The 15,331-nt window shown below is 39.7% G+C and overlaps 1 protein-coding gene across 2 annotated transcripts in view; it reads right to left on the reverse strand.

Annotated features, from left to right (window-relative positions):
• Positions 1-6,875: 6,875 nt before the first annotated feature.
• MCTP2 (multiple C2 and transmembrane domain containing 2) overlaps positions 6,876-15,331 on the reverse strand; it is a 237,802-nt gene continuing 229,346 nt past the window's right edge. For both annotated transcript variants that reach the window (XM_035024053.1, XM_035024055.1), the window contains 2 exons: positions 10,498-10,595; positions 6,876-8,310 (listed from right to left, as the gene is read on the reverse strand). In XM_035024053.1, coding sequence (XP_034879944.1) covers positions 8,242-8,310; positions 10,498-10,595 — 167 coding nt within the window. In that variant the 3' untranslated portion in view covers positions 6,876-8,241. The remainder of the gene's footprint in view (positions 8,311-10,497; positions 10,596-15,331) is intronic.

Consider the following 15,331-nt stretch of genomic DNA (forward strand, 5'->3'; position numbering starts at 1 on the left):
ATCTTACAAAGCTCCAATTTTGTTTAATTTGCTGAAAAGAAGGCTCACTGGCAGGTTGACAATTCTATTTTTCAAGGTGGTCAGAGTGATAAATGCCACTGGATCTTCTAAAGAGAGGTGTCTGGTCAGTGGGTGGAAGGAATCAAGGTCATGTGCTGTTTTAGCATCTTTATTAATGATTTGGAAGAGAGAAAAAAATACACAGACATTTTAGGTAATTTTAAAATGGAATATACTGTATTATGAGAAGAAGAAATGCTATTCTTACATGCTCAGGGGCTTCTTCTGCCCTTCCAAATCCCCTGGGGCACAAGCTGCTGAACCTTAGGGTGACAAAAAACATAGTCCAGGGCAAAACTTTCAGAGTTGGAGAGAACACATGCCCATATCTCTCCCTATGTGAGCTCAGTTCTGCCCAGGATCACAGCTCTCTGTATAATCTCCCACTTGTTCAGACTCTCCTTCAGCAAACCCTGTTCTCTCCCTGGGCCCAGCCCCACGTGCAGCACATACAATGCAGGTGATTCATGTCTCAATTAGGAAAAAAAATCTGCTGTCTCCTTTCATTGTACAAGGAACATGCTACCTGTCCTGGTTAACTTTTCTTTGCTGGATCACTTCTCCAGCTTGTGCAGAACTTTTAAGGGAAAAACAAAACAAAACAGAACAAAACAAAAACAAAATCATGGCTTTACCGCTATGCAGATCCCAATTTATCTGGTAGATGCATACGAAATCAGTTATGCCAGCTATTCATTATGCAGTTAAACAAATGATTCCATGTGCTTTTGCTTTTCCAACCAGTTGCTTTGATCTGCTAATGAAAATACATAGAGAAGAGAAGCTTGTATGTATTTTTGTAATGAATTAAAGGAATGGAAAGCAAATTGAAATCTCAGGATTTCTCAGCTGTAAAGACTAGTCTAATAAAACGTTTCCCAGAAAAAAAGCTGGATTGAATAATGAATGAATTGAATGCTGGCATTGAGCAGACTACTGCCATGGGGCTTCTAGAAAAACACATCCTCCTCCCGAAGGTGTCAAATGCAGCAAGAGGCAAACTCTGAATGTTTGGCCTGAAAACATAGGTTCTTGGGTTCTTAATTAGAAACTACAGATCAATTTTTGGAGATATGTGAAATTTCACAAAAATTTAGGAATATACGTGTATGGGTGTAGAGTTGAGTCTTGAACAATGCAGGGGGGCTGGGGGGGTTAGGAGCACCAACCCTCTGTACAGTGGAAAAACCCTGTATAACTTTCGACTCCCCCAAAACTTAACTACTTGCGCTGCCAGGCTCAATGAACAGAAGTATAACCTGTAAAAAGATAAAACTTTTTTAAAAAAATATTTTATTTATTTGTCAGAGAGCACGCACAAGCAGGGGGGCAGCATGCAGAGGGAGAAGCAGGCTCCCCAGTGAGCAGGGAGCCCGATGCACGACTCGATTCCAGGACCCTGAGATCATGACCTGAGCCGAAATCCAGAGTTGGACACTTAATTGACTGAGCCACCCAGCTGCCCCAAAAGAAAAAACTTTCTGGAACACTTCAGATCCTGAGGTGTCAAGGGCCAATTTGCTCATGTAATTTTTTAATGCTTCCATAGGTGACCAGTTAGAGGAAGTCACTTTTTGTACTCCTAGTAATGAAGATCTTTTTAAAATGATTTATTTATGTGAAGACATCACTGAATATTCAAATGCAATAAGATTATTGAGGAACTGTATGCTTTGGGTTTGTTTAGAATGACTCCCAACTCTTACACGATTTAAAATGTTTATTTGGATTAGTGCTCGTCTTCTTTCATGTTTAAAATACTAACAGCGATCAGCCTCAGTTTCTTTAATTGTAAATTAGGAATAAAATGGCCATGCTTCATAACTTTTCTTTCCTTTTAGTAAACATGCAGAAAATTATACAAGTTGTAAGTTTACAGCTCAGTGAATTTCACAAAGTTAACAAGTTCATGTAACTAGAATCCAGACCAAAATGACAAAACCTTGACATCATCCTAGGAATTCCACTTACGGCTCCTTTTAGGCATTATACCCCCAGCCTTCTGAATTTTAACACCATAGATTGTGTTTTTCTGTTCTTGAACTTTACGTCAACGAAATCTTGCATTGCATGTATTTGTGCTGTCTTGTTTCTTTTGTTGAACATGATTTATGAAATACCCATGTTGTTGCATGCAACCTTAGTTCTTCATTTCTGTATGGTATTCCATTGTAGAGTCCCAAGTAATTGATCCTCTCAGATACTGATGAATATATACTGCTGCTGTTTTTGGAATTATACAAGTAGTACTTTGATAACTGTTCTTGGGCATGTCTTTTATTGAACATATGCACAATCTGTTGGTTATATACCGAAGAGTGAAACTGGGGGAAGGGTCATAGGGTATGCATACGGTTAGCTTTAATAGATACTTTTCCAAAAGTTTTCCAAAGTGGTTGTACCAATTTATGTTCTCACCCACTAAGAGTATATAGGAATTTGTTTTTCCAAATCCTTAAAAACACTTAATATTGACTTTTCATTTTAGCCATTTTGGCTGTGTGCAGTTGTATCATTTTGTGGTTTCAATTTGCATTTGCCTTATGACTAGTGATGCTGAGCACCTTTTTATGCTTGCTGGCCATTTGGATAGGCTCTTCTGTGAAGTGCCTGTTCAAGTCTTTTGCCCCTTTTTCTACTGGGTTTTCTGCCTTTTCATTGTAGAAAATCTTTATGTATTCTGGATAGAATTGTCAGATAATATATAGAGATTACATATTTTCTTTCACTTTGTGGCTTACCCTTTTTCTCTCTTAATTCATACTTTTTGAGGAAAAATTAAGTTTAATGATCTCCAATTTATCAGTATTTTCTCATTATGACTAGCACCTATTATCAGTTTAAGAAATCTTTGCTTATCACATAAATGTGAAGACATTTTCCTATGTCTTTTTCTGAAATCTTTTACTTTGCCTTCCACTTTTGGATCTGCAATTCATACAGAATTGATCTTTGTGAGTATAAGGAAGGTGTCAATATTTATTTTATCCATGTGGGTACTTAAGTGACCCAGTGTCATTTTACAAAGCTTTTTTTCCCTACACTGCATGCTGTCCTCACACTGAAAATATGTCACCTTTGACATAAATTACATCACAGGTTACCAAATATGTGTGGGTGTCCTTCCAGTCTTTTCTATTTAATGTCTACGCTTGTGCCCACAGCACATTGTCTAGTTACAGTAACTTTATAATACATCTTGTTATCTGCCAGTGTTAATCATCTGCAAGATTGCTTGGATTATTCTTGGATTCTTGCATTTCCATGTACATTTTAGAATCAGCTGATTAATTTCTGTAAAAAAAAGTTATAATTTTTATTGGGCTTACATTTAATCTCTTGACATCTTAATATATTGAATCTTCTAATCCATGAAACTCTACATTTATTTATCTTCTTTCTCTCAATCATGTTTTCAGTATAGAAGCTTACATATCTTTCATAATTTTATATCTATATTCATAAGGGATTTTGGTAAGTAATTTTCCATCCTTTTATCACCTTGTTGGGTTTTGGAATGAGGATTATACTGGCTTCATAAAATATGTAGAAAAGTGTTATATCTTCTTTTTACTACTTCCTGGGAGAGTTTGAATGAAATTGGTTATTTTTTCCATAAATATTTGAGGAATTTCATAGTTTCGTTGTTGTTAATTAAATGAGCTATTACATCTAAAGCACTGAGGAAGTACCTAGCATTTAATAAATGCTCTAAAATGCTAGCTATCCTTCTGTGCTTGACTGTCCATTTTCCCCATGTAAATCACTACATTAACACACCAGAACAGCAGGGTAGACTTTCTACAGAGACCTACATAAAGAGATAATGTGCTTTAAGCCATTCTTTAGATGTCACCTTTTAACATTCACCCAATGATCAATTGAGTACTCATAATATTTTCAGAAGATATTCTATTTTGATTTCCCAGCCACTTTACTCCCATAAAAGTCGAATTACTACTACACAAAAGAGAGGTGGGTTTCAACAGAGCACAGTTTTAAATGATACAGATCACTCCATCTTGTACTCATAAAGGATTTTTTGTTACTAACAGGTGCACACTGAGTTCATGAAACATCTACCTTTTTCCCTTAATAATTCCAGGCACCTTCCATTCTGAGTTCTTGTGCTCTCTCCTTTCTAGATAGTGGAATTTTTCAAGGGGTACCTCCATGTGGTCTCCATTTTCCTAGGTCCACTCATTTCTCAACTCAAATCTGGTTTCCTTTCCTACCACACTACAGAAATGACTCATCGCCAAGATCCCCACAAGTTGCCATGCCACTAAATAAAGGTCTCTGTGCTGTCCTCAACTGAAGTGATCTCAGTGGTATGCACTATGGACCACACCTGCTTTCTCTACCAACTGAATTGACACACTCTACCAAATGAATTCTATGACAGTATATGCTTACTGCTTTTTCTCTTATTTAATATTTTCTATTTAGCCTTAGTGGACTCATCCTTACAGAACTTTTTCAGTGTGGAGTCAATTTCTTGAAGCAAATGGCTTCAATCATTTCTATGAATGTTGGCCCTTATGTATATCTCCTTCAAGTAGTGTATTTCTTTTCTCGGCTCCATATCCATATATTGTTAACTCTTTGAGATCCCCATTTAGAGGCTTCTCAGGTACCTCATATTCAACATTGTCTAAAACTGGGCTCATGCTATTCTTCTCATGGCTGCTCCTGTAATTCTGTCTTAGCAAACACCATACCATCTTCCTGGACCCCAACATGAGAACACTGAGTGCCATCTTGGAACTCTACTCTCTCCTTTACCCCATGGTCAAGCAACTGAGAAGTCCTACTCATTTTTCCTCCTAACCATCTCACGATTTCACCTGTAGTTTTTTTCCATTGACACTATTTGAAGGTCCAGGTGACCATCAATTTATCAAGATTATTCAAATTAGCTCTTCTCTGAACATTCACAATTGCTGGTCTACCCACTGCAGCCAGAATACTCTTTTTAAAACTTGAATCTGCAAATGTCATGCCACTTTTCAAAAGTATCTGTTTCATGTCTGTCTCCACCAAGGGAATGCAGTCTGTTTTGTTCAGGTAGATCATCAGTGTTCCATATATGTTCATTAAATGATAAATGACAAGAAAAAAAATTTTTTTTTAACCGTGCACAAATATATTTTCCTGTGATATGTATGTAGGTAATGACTTCTCCAATATAAGACATCATTGAAAAGTTTATAGTTGACATGGTCAAAGCTTATAATAATATCACACAGTACGAGCTGTGTGTTTAATACAAGAAATTACTTCCTCTGATAGACCACACTAATCTACCCATCTCAGCGCTCTGTATACATGAAAGGGCAGAGAAGAAAAGTTGACTATAACCCAATCAATTAATCAGGTATTTCCTGAGTGTCTTTTAGGTGCCAGACAGGATGGTCTACCCAGTGGAGGACAGAGGGAATCAAGGCCTCTGGTAATGATGAGCTATAGCAGAATATGGCAAATGCCAGAAAGATATGAAAGATGTGGGGGAGGGGGTGCAAGAGAGAAGGGTAGACTCTAACTCAGCCAAGGAAACAAAAGAAATCCTATTTGGGGCAGGAAACTTCTGAAAATTTTAAAAGATGGTAAAATTTATTTGGACAGAAACTTGTGAGAAAGTATTCCTAGTGAAAAGAATAGTCGGAATAAGGATTAATCTGGTGTAATGTAATTGGTACCATCGCCATGTCTTGTAAGAGGTACTGGAGGCCTTGGCTTAGGGGGTGGTGATCAGAAATGGACAAGACAGAAATGGACAAGATAACATGGCAACACTGGATCTACAGATTTATGGAGGTGGGGGGAAAAAAAAAAAAACATAAGAAACAAAAAAGGGGATGCCCAGTGATTCCTAGCCCAGAAAATGCCAGTGCCAGTAAGGGAAATAAGGAAGCTAGGACACTATGGGTTTAAGGGTCCTGAACACACAGAGGGAGAGATAACAGAATTTCTGACCCACTGAGGTAGAGGTGCCTAAAGACATCCAGTCAGAGCTGGAAATGGGAGTGTGAGGTTTGAGAAGAGAATCAGGAGAGCTTGGCTAAACTTCAACATTCCTACTAAATTATCTTTAATTATCATACTGAAACCATAATCCATAAATTTTATCTAAAGAGCATTCTGGAATCTCGTATGAGTTTGATTACTTGTATAAATCTTCACATTTCCCTTACAACGAACATTTTTAACGTTCAAAGTCTACTTAATCAATTAACAATTGTTTTCCACTTACAGTTTATTAAAGGTTGATTCAGTCCTGCTCTTGGTAGCCCAGCTGCTGTCTGTGTCCTAAACTTAATGCTCAGAATTCCCATTGGGCTGCAGAGGGAATAAGTCTGACTAATGATGCCTTCTTGTTGGACAAATTATTTCATTTTGAAATTGTATAGGAAAGGAACAACAATAAAGTATCAGTTCCACTTTTAAATAAATAAGGGGTTATTCTGCTGCTGAGAGTTTTCATTCAAATGACTGATCAGATCTCACATGTCTGTTTAAAAATGTCTGACTTAGGTCGTTACAAAATGACAGACTGTGATAAACTACATGATAGTTGGGAGTGAGACAATGAGGCATTGTTTACACAGAAGATTGAGTAACTGGTTTAACAAAAGAGGTTTTTGGATATCTATTGTATGTACAACTAAGAGATTTACTGGAGCTTTTATAATTTCTGCAAGGCTCTTTTCCAGCCAGCTTCATTAACTTGAAGCAAATCAAATCATGCAGAAATCTGGCTCAGCCAGAAAGAAAACCAGGAAGATATAATATGAAGAAAAACAGACACGGGATGATAAGGTTTAGAATCTTTGGCATTTTTCATAAACATTTTGTTTGAAGATTATTAAATTACAGCCCAGAGAGAAAAAAAAAATAAAACTATTAAATCAGGTCTTTTTACCTCAACTTTTCTTTACAATACACACACACACACACACACATATATATATATATGTTATATATAAAACTGCACAGAGTATATGTCAACAAAATACAGTCTTTACAACTTAAATATCATTTGAACAGAAGGATATTTGCGTGTATTTTATATATGCATAAAATCGGGGTTTTTACTTGGGGGTACTATGAAATGGTGGGGTCTGAAGTAATCAGCTGTTTTTTAAGACGACCTTGGGGTAGTGCTTTTCAAGGAATGGGGTTCTGAGATATATATGCATTATGTGTAGCTTATCTTGCTCAGGAACAAAAGATCAATTTGGACGGCTGAGTTATTTTTACTTTCTGCTCAAAAATGCGGGCAAATACAGTGGTTATGACAATCAGGTAAAGCAGCCATAAATTAGTCCCTTGCTCCTCAGCCTTTCTCCGTCTTCCTAAATACTTTCAGAATTCATTCATTCATCCCCCTCTCTCTGAAGCTCTAATATTGACATTCTATTTTGGAAATAAGCAAAGTCCAGTCAGAAGATATGGCGTTTGTAAGGTAACCAAATACTCTCATGTAACCTTCACTTTTTGGATGAATGGTCCCTTTGGACCTTTGCAAGGCTTCCACTGCCTGCAACGGACTGCCATACACACTGGCATCCAGCACCGGGGAGCTGACTGCCATTGTCCACACACGTCTTCAGTAATCATGGCGCAGGACTCCCAAAGGCTTGTGCTAATCCTGGTAATTATTAAAAAATCTACTTATAAGAGACACTCGTTGGGGAGATGATGCTACTACCAGAGACCTGTGAACTCAAGAGAAAGAAATGGACTCACATGCCCGATAATCTGAAAGGAGTGTGCAAACGGGAGAGGAAAAAACTGAATCTTAAGGAGAATCTGTTGGAGGTAGGAAAACAAGTTCGGAGTCACACTTGCATCCAGGTGGTCTCCCAGCCATTCTCGAGGAGGTTGTTCAGACCCCTGGCCACCTTACTTTACCTCCTATTTGAGAAGGGACCTCAGTCTTCCACGGTCGCTAGATTGTTTCCTTCTGACGGGCCAAGCCGCTAAGCAACCAGCACACCCATGCGTGTGTGGATGTGAGCACATGGGTGTGCATTGGCGCACGTGGAGAAGCAGGGAGAGTACAGGGAGGGCTCCACGCATTTCAGAATAACACCATGGGTACCACCCCGGAAACAGAGAGTGTTGGTCTAATCAACCCAACAGGGAATCGGGTGCTGGTGCCCAAGGCTGGCGTGGGTCCTAGAGAGCGCTGCGCTTCTTCCGAAGGGGGCTCTGGCTGCTGCAGAGTTTCAATTCTGCATACTGCACCTGTGAAAACAAACAGACGGGCCGCCGGTGGTTAGGTAACCCTAGCTCACCACAGTGTGTTAATGGCTCCCCAAGGACAGACCGAGGCAAAGGAAGGAAGGTTCAAAGGTAATGAATCATTTTCTAAACACAGGAACATGGAGGGATTAATTGCAGGAAGGATTTGAGAAGTCATGCATCATTTCTTGAGACCAAAATATTAAAAGCAGATTTTTCTAATGAGATGCATGGGTTTCTACCTGCTCTTGGCACTGCAAGATAATTTTAGTTGTGTGTGTGCCCGTTTTCAACCGCAAGTACACTTAATAATTGCCTCTTGGGAATGTATATCTTAGTATATGATACAGCAAAACTTACTAAGAAATATTCATTTGCAACTATCTAAAGTCTTGGGGGAAGAATTCTCTGTAAATTATATAATACATTTATGTTGCTAGGGAGAGGGAAAAAAATGTTGACATTGATACCGGCCACAGAGTTAAATAGATTTCTCTTAAAAATGAATTGCATTTACAATGGAATGGCTAAAACATCTGTGATAAATATGAGCACTCGGGGAGTCCCCAGTGGAAAACTGTCTATTGTGTTATTCGAAAGTGCTCTTGGGGATACATGGAGGATCTTACTAGCATACTATACATCTTCCTCGAATGCTCTTTTGTAGCGTCCCTCTGTATTCATGTCCACTCCAACTGGATGGCTGCTCGGAGAGGTGGTGCCTGGACTATGTAGAGACAATCCTTGTGGTAGGGTGTGCTGGATGATGATTTCCTTTCTTTGAGGATGCAGGGACAAACTCACATTGCAGCTCAAGTGATGCAACTCACTCTCATTTGGTGTGTGGGTTTTGATTGGCTGACAGTGGAATGGCTTCATTTAAAGTATTGTATTACAGACCACATGTGCTTACTGGTTTTTAGCATTTGTGTCAAACTCCCCAAGGACACCATGCCCCATCACATATGTTGAGCTACACTTCGTCAAAAGCAGATACATGCAAAAAAGCACCCTTTCCTCAGAGTGTTTGGTGAAGGTCCCCTAGGGGAGCAGGGAATGACATACCTGTCAATCTTCAATGCAAAACAAACAGGGGCCAGGTTACTATTTTATAATCATGTAATGCAAATGTTAACGAGGAACCTCATATTCATAGAATGCATGTAATAGCTAATTATATCATAAAATGGAGATTAAAGAAAAACGGCGTCATGAAGTCTATTTTAATCTCTAGAACTCAGAGTGAAGGGGAAAGAAACTGTAGGTCTTTTCAGCCCGAGTCACTGCCATTGCCCAAGAGCCGCCGTGACAGCGGCCCAAGGATGAAAATCAATACTTGATTTGGATTCTCTCAGATAATAAAGGGTTGTGTCTTTGATCATCATGTTGGTATTTTACACCATGGTCTCCCCATCTACTCCTTCTATGATCTCTATTCTCCTTGAGAGATATCAATGCCTCCCCTCCTTCCTCTGGATTTATAGCCATCTGATCTGCAGGGGCCTGGCTCGGGCTACTCTACAGGACTTTTTTGCCTGGTTTATTTATTTATTGTTGCCTGGTTTAATCTCTATGCATCCACAGAGACCAGATGCCACTGGACTAAGTGACCATTACCTGTGAATAATACTTCTGATCGATCTCCAATTATTTCACACCGTCTCTGCCTCTATGTGTATGAGAGTGGGTAGGAGCTTTGCCCTCGGCATCCCTAAGTCTTCGGGGGGGAAGGTATAGAAGGGAAGCCTAGGACATAATTGGGGCAAGCAATAATAAAAAAGAATAACCCTCTTGTCCCTTACTTCCCCTAAAATGCCTGCCATCTGGAAGAGGAGGAAAATAAGCAATCCTCCCCTAGCTTGGGATCTCCCACTCTCCCACTCACTGAGCCCATCTTATCCTCCTCAGGGAGGCAAGTGATCAAAAAATGGACAAACACCATCGCACCATACCCACATAGTGTGAGTTCCAGATCCTTCTTAAGTAGCCCTTTTTTGGGGGTAATTTTCCATAATCATCTCATGCTCTGGACAAAGGTTTTCCTGCCACCTTCCTGCAAGCCAGGCCTCTTTAAGGATTTTCTGGCGCATTATCTCAATTACACAAGAACAGCCCTGTGCTCTTCAGGCTCTGAGGATGGCCAGACTTCAGTGCTGGGGTCCCCGTTGGTGGTGACCGTTCATTACGTACCTTTTGAACATCAGATGGTACCCTGGAGAGGAAGTCTAGCAGCTCATTATTGTCGATGGCATAGGGATTTCGAAGCTTCTTCGTAAATTTATTTATGCCTGAAAAATAGAAACACAGGGAGATCTCTTTGTCTATCTGTCTGCCTATCTATCTATCTATCTTTAAAAACTCTCCTGACTGGGGGAGGGGGAGATTCACAAGCAAAAATTAGTGTAAAACAATTACTAGACCTCAAGTCACACACACACGTCACTGTCATGTGGAATACTCACAAATGCCTTTTCTGGAAGGAAGGAGGGGTGGGGGTGATTCTGTGGGACAGGAGTTCTGCCATCTTCAACTGTGAAAATCCCATTACAATCCCAGCAGCAGGATGGCAGAAACACACACTAAAACCGTGGAGCTCATTGGCTTTTTTGGACTAGGCTGATTAACAGCCTCCTCTGCTAGGAAAACAAACATCCCAGATGGGAAAAGGCCTTCATTAGCCCCAACAAGTCTCTGCTTGGGGGCTCTGGACCAAATGTAGCAGTAGGAGGTGGAGGGCGGGAGTCGCTTTTTTGTTGTTAAAAAGAAACTGCAGAAATCTCTCTCCCCTACTCCAGCTCATTTTCACAGGTTTCTCTTCTCTCACTGCAGAACAGAACTTGACGTGTTGATTGTACTTTGATGCTGCAGGAAACTGTGAAAAGTTATTACTGGAAATCATCTTACTATGGCTGCTAACTTAATTTATGGACCGCGACACTGGTGCGTGGGTTTGTCTAGTCAATGGAGTCCCTGCTAATTTAGGATGGGGACAGTGGTAATTAGAGGAGGTTCAACCCTTAAAGTGTCTTTGATGGCTGCACTTTGGGTGTGCGGGCATGCCCCGGGCAAGCTCCACCTGTGGTTTCCTCTCTAGAGGGATGTACCTCTCAGCCACCTTTGTGTCTCCTCCTCTGTTCCTCCCAGCTGCTGGTAAGAGCTCAGGAGCTGTTGTCTTTCCTCCAAAGGTCAACTCTTTCTCATGCTGAGTTTTCCAAGCAGAAAGAGTAAGGTGGTGGGCTTCTGAAGTTCTGCCACAGAGTGCTTGTTTAGCGAGGATCATACCTGAAGCCCTGGTGATGCTGAATGAATTCTCACCTTAGATGAACCCTGACTGACTCTTCCCTCAAAGTCAAGGTAATTTAACTGTTTGACAGTCCCCAGCCCATAAAAGCTTTGCTGTTTTTCTTCATTAAATATTATTTTGCTTTCATCTAAGGATGGAACTTTCTGAGTGATATTATACCTGAGTCATTTCCTTAGAGGGTCAGATTTATATCTGCTTTGCAAATGGGAGCTGGCCATTGTTCATGAGTAAAATGGTGGCCCGGTGGTTGGGCTGGGGAAGGCTCCTTACAAATGATCCTTTTTCTCTCAAGTCAAAGCTGCACTCTGCTTTTCTTCTCTCTACCCCCCACAGCAAGCTTCATGTTTCTAGCTAAAATTTCCCCCAGCGTTCCTTTAAACTAAAATACTCTCACTGTGTTATTCTAAAGATATTTAATTGTAGCATGGGCTTTTTGGCAAAAGAAAACAGACAAGGCAAAATGATGAAGGGAGACAAAGACTTATTGAGAAAAGATATATCTTCTATTGTTAATTATATATAGTGTGCGCATCTGGAGTCTTTACAATGAACAGCAAGGCAGGGATAATCTCACAGCCGATCAAAACACTGCATTCTTAGTCACTGAGAAGATTATAAACCTGCACAGTAGCTCAAATACACCAATAAGGGCAGAAGTGGCCCACAATGCACTGAGATTGTCTGTTTGAAAAACTTAGTGAGAATCAAAATTATAAGCCGCTCCGATTACATGCTTCAAAAGCACACCTTACTTTTTTTTTTTTATGTTGTCAAATGTCAGTAATTCTACAATATTATCTACTGTGTGAGACCAAGTGTCCATGGGGGCTCATGTACTCCTGGGTCCTCAGTAAGGGGCAATGGGTCAAGGAACAAGGGCTATGGAACAGGAATAGCTGGGCCCCAGCTCTGGCATCACCAGGCATCCGCTGTGTGGGTTTAGGCAAACCACTGGACCTTCCTGTGCCTCATATTTCCTACATTAAAATCTGAATAATAAAGACCTGAGCTATAGAGTGTCCTAGGTTGATGGGAGAATCACATGGACAATGTAAGCATGAGGATTCTGTAATTTGGAGTTCCATAACAATGAGGGAGGGCTACCATCATTACTCGAGATGTCAATAAGCCAAAAAACAAAGGGGGGAGAGAAGAATCCCTATACTATATGGCATGTGAGTACACACCCAAATTTGGAAGTTGTACCTTTATCAGCGTGACAGACACGCCTTTCAATATTTTTAACCTAAATGCAGATAGGCAGAGGGTCTATCTGCTCTGGATTTTAATTTTTTAGCACACCCAAAGAAGTGGGATCCAAATACCAAGGGATAACATTTGGCAAAGACACTGTCATTTAATGGTCCCAGATCACAGATTAAACCGATCAGTGGAATAGAATGAGCAGTTTAAAAAAAAAAAAAAAAGAATCTCTTGGAGAAAGTTGGAAAAACTGCATGACTGCTTTGCACATATGGCCACAGGTGAACAAACACTTGAAACAGAATTATAACACTATTTTTCAGATACTTGTATGAGTGCCTAGCATGTAGCCCTGACCTCAGTACATTGACGAGAGTGTTGAGATGGGGCAGAGGGTCCTTGCTTGCTCATGTATCAAACAGTTAAGTGCTTGCCACAAAAAAGACATTGTGCTATCAAATGGAGATACAAAGTTAAATAAGTCATGGGTCTTCTTTCCAAGAAGTTCATAATCCAGCTTGGTGAGTTCTACCTACCTTGGAACAGAAGTATCCCAGATCAGAACTGAACCATCTATGCTGGAGAACAGAATGAAAGGAATATGGGAAACCTCTTAAAAGGGGCAGAAAACCCTCATGGGATCTAATCTTAAGAAGTGCCTTGCCTTCTAGAAATACATCAGATAGGTGCTCAAAATTCAGTAGATATGGTCTCCTTCAGAAAATGTCAAATATCCCTCTTAAGCCACCTCTCACATCATTTTCAAAATCTACACTCCCACACAAGAGAGGTGGGTGTTGGGCTCAAAAGAAATGCCATCCCTGTAGATCACAGGTATGAAATTTGCAGACATATTAAATATTTGTCAAGTACTTGTTAAAGATCTACTACCTATATATAACTTCTCTAAAATTATAGGTTAAAAAAGAAAGAAAAATGTATCACCCTTCAAAACCTGACAATGAAGTTGGTGAGTCAAGGAATATTCCTTATGGCCATTATGAAATTAGGCTGCTTTTCAGGGGTTTATGTTAAATAATCCTGGTACTTAATAAGTATTTCTACAAAAATATTATTTGGGTGTACAGAATATGGAAATACAGAATATACAGTTAAGTAATTTTGTTCCAAAGGGTTAAAAAGAGTGGACAAAAAAAAAGGGATCTTAACTCACCACTTTTAGGACTCAATGAAAATGAGTAACTCAGAATAAGGAACAATCTTCTGATCCTTAGTAAAGTTAAAAGGAACACTAGAAATGGAAGACATACGAAGTCATCTTCTACATGAGAAAGTCTCTGACAAGGATACAATATAGGAGATGTGCAAAGGAATGTCCTGGGTCCATGAAGCTTTAAACTAATAACTAATTTGTCTTGGAAAAGAAGTCCTAATAGAAATTGCTGAGTATATTCCAGGATGGCATGGCAGGTTTTACTCAATGAGGCAACAGATCATGTGTTGATTGTCAAAGCTTTTGACTACATTATATATGGTGAGCTCATCAATAAACTATAAGCCCTTGTCCAGAACATAAAACTAATGAACCAGACACAGAAGACAAAGCTCAAAGGGTTACTGTCAGCTTAGGAGAACATAATAAACTCCATGCTATTTAATAATTTCATCCATAAGCTGAATGATAAATAGAGAAGTATCTCATTAATGAGATGCAAAAAGTTGGTGTTTGAAAGCTGCCAAGATCTTGGAGGATAAGATCAAAAGTCAAAGCAATTTGGGATAAACAGAAGGAGGGATTGGACTTCCAAAACTGATGATCAAAGGAGGAAATATAGTCTTTTGTCGACGGAAAGATGCAGAAAAGTCAAGCATGTACCAAAATGATGAGGAGATCCTGAGAAACAGTGTTTGACAAGCTGACCATGCATTCAACTTACACCAGCTTAAAAATGAACAAAATATTGGCCAACTGAATATAGTAATTTTGAATCATTTTTTTAAAAATTTGTTATTGTTATGTTAATCACCATACATTACATCATTAGTTTTTGATGTAGTGTTCCATGATTCATTGTTTGTTTATAACACCCAGTGCTCCATGCAGAACGTGCCCTCTTTAATACCCATCACCAGGCTAACCCATCCTCCCAACCCCCTCCTCTCTAGAACCCTCAGTTTGTTTTTCAGAGTCCATCATCTCTCATGGTTCGTCTCCCCCTCCGATTTCCGCCCCTTCATTCTTCCCCTCCTGCTATCTTCTTCCTTTTTTTTCTTTTTAACATATATTGTATTATTCATATGACTTCACTGATATGAGGAATTCTTAATCTCAGGAAACAAACTGAGGGTTGCTGGAGTGGTGGGGGGTGGGACGGATGGGGTGGCTGGGTGACAGACATTGGGGAGGGTATGTGCTATGATGAGCGCTGTGAATTGTGCAAGACTGTTGAATCACAGATCTGTACCTCTGAAACAAATGGATCATTTTCTGATTAAGGTCAGACAACAGTTTTAAGATCTGTTTTTTAAATGTTGATCAATAAATGGATTTGCAAG

Source organism: Mirounga leonina, unplaced genomic scaffold, assembly GCF_011800145.1.
Source record: "Mirounga leonina isolate KUSES-001 unplaced genomic scaffold, KU_Mleo_1.0 Mir_178, whole genome shotgun sequence".
NCBI classification, from domain to species: Eukaryota; Metazoa; Chordata; class Mammalia; order Carnivora; family Phocidae; genus Mirounga; species Mirounga leonina.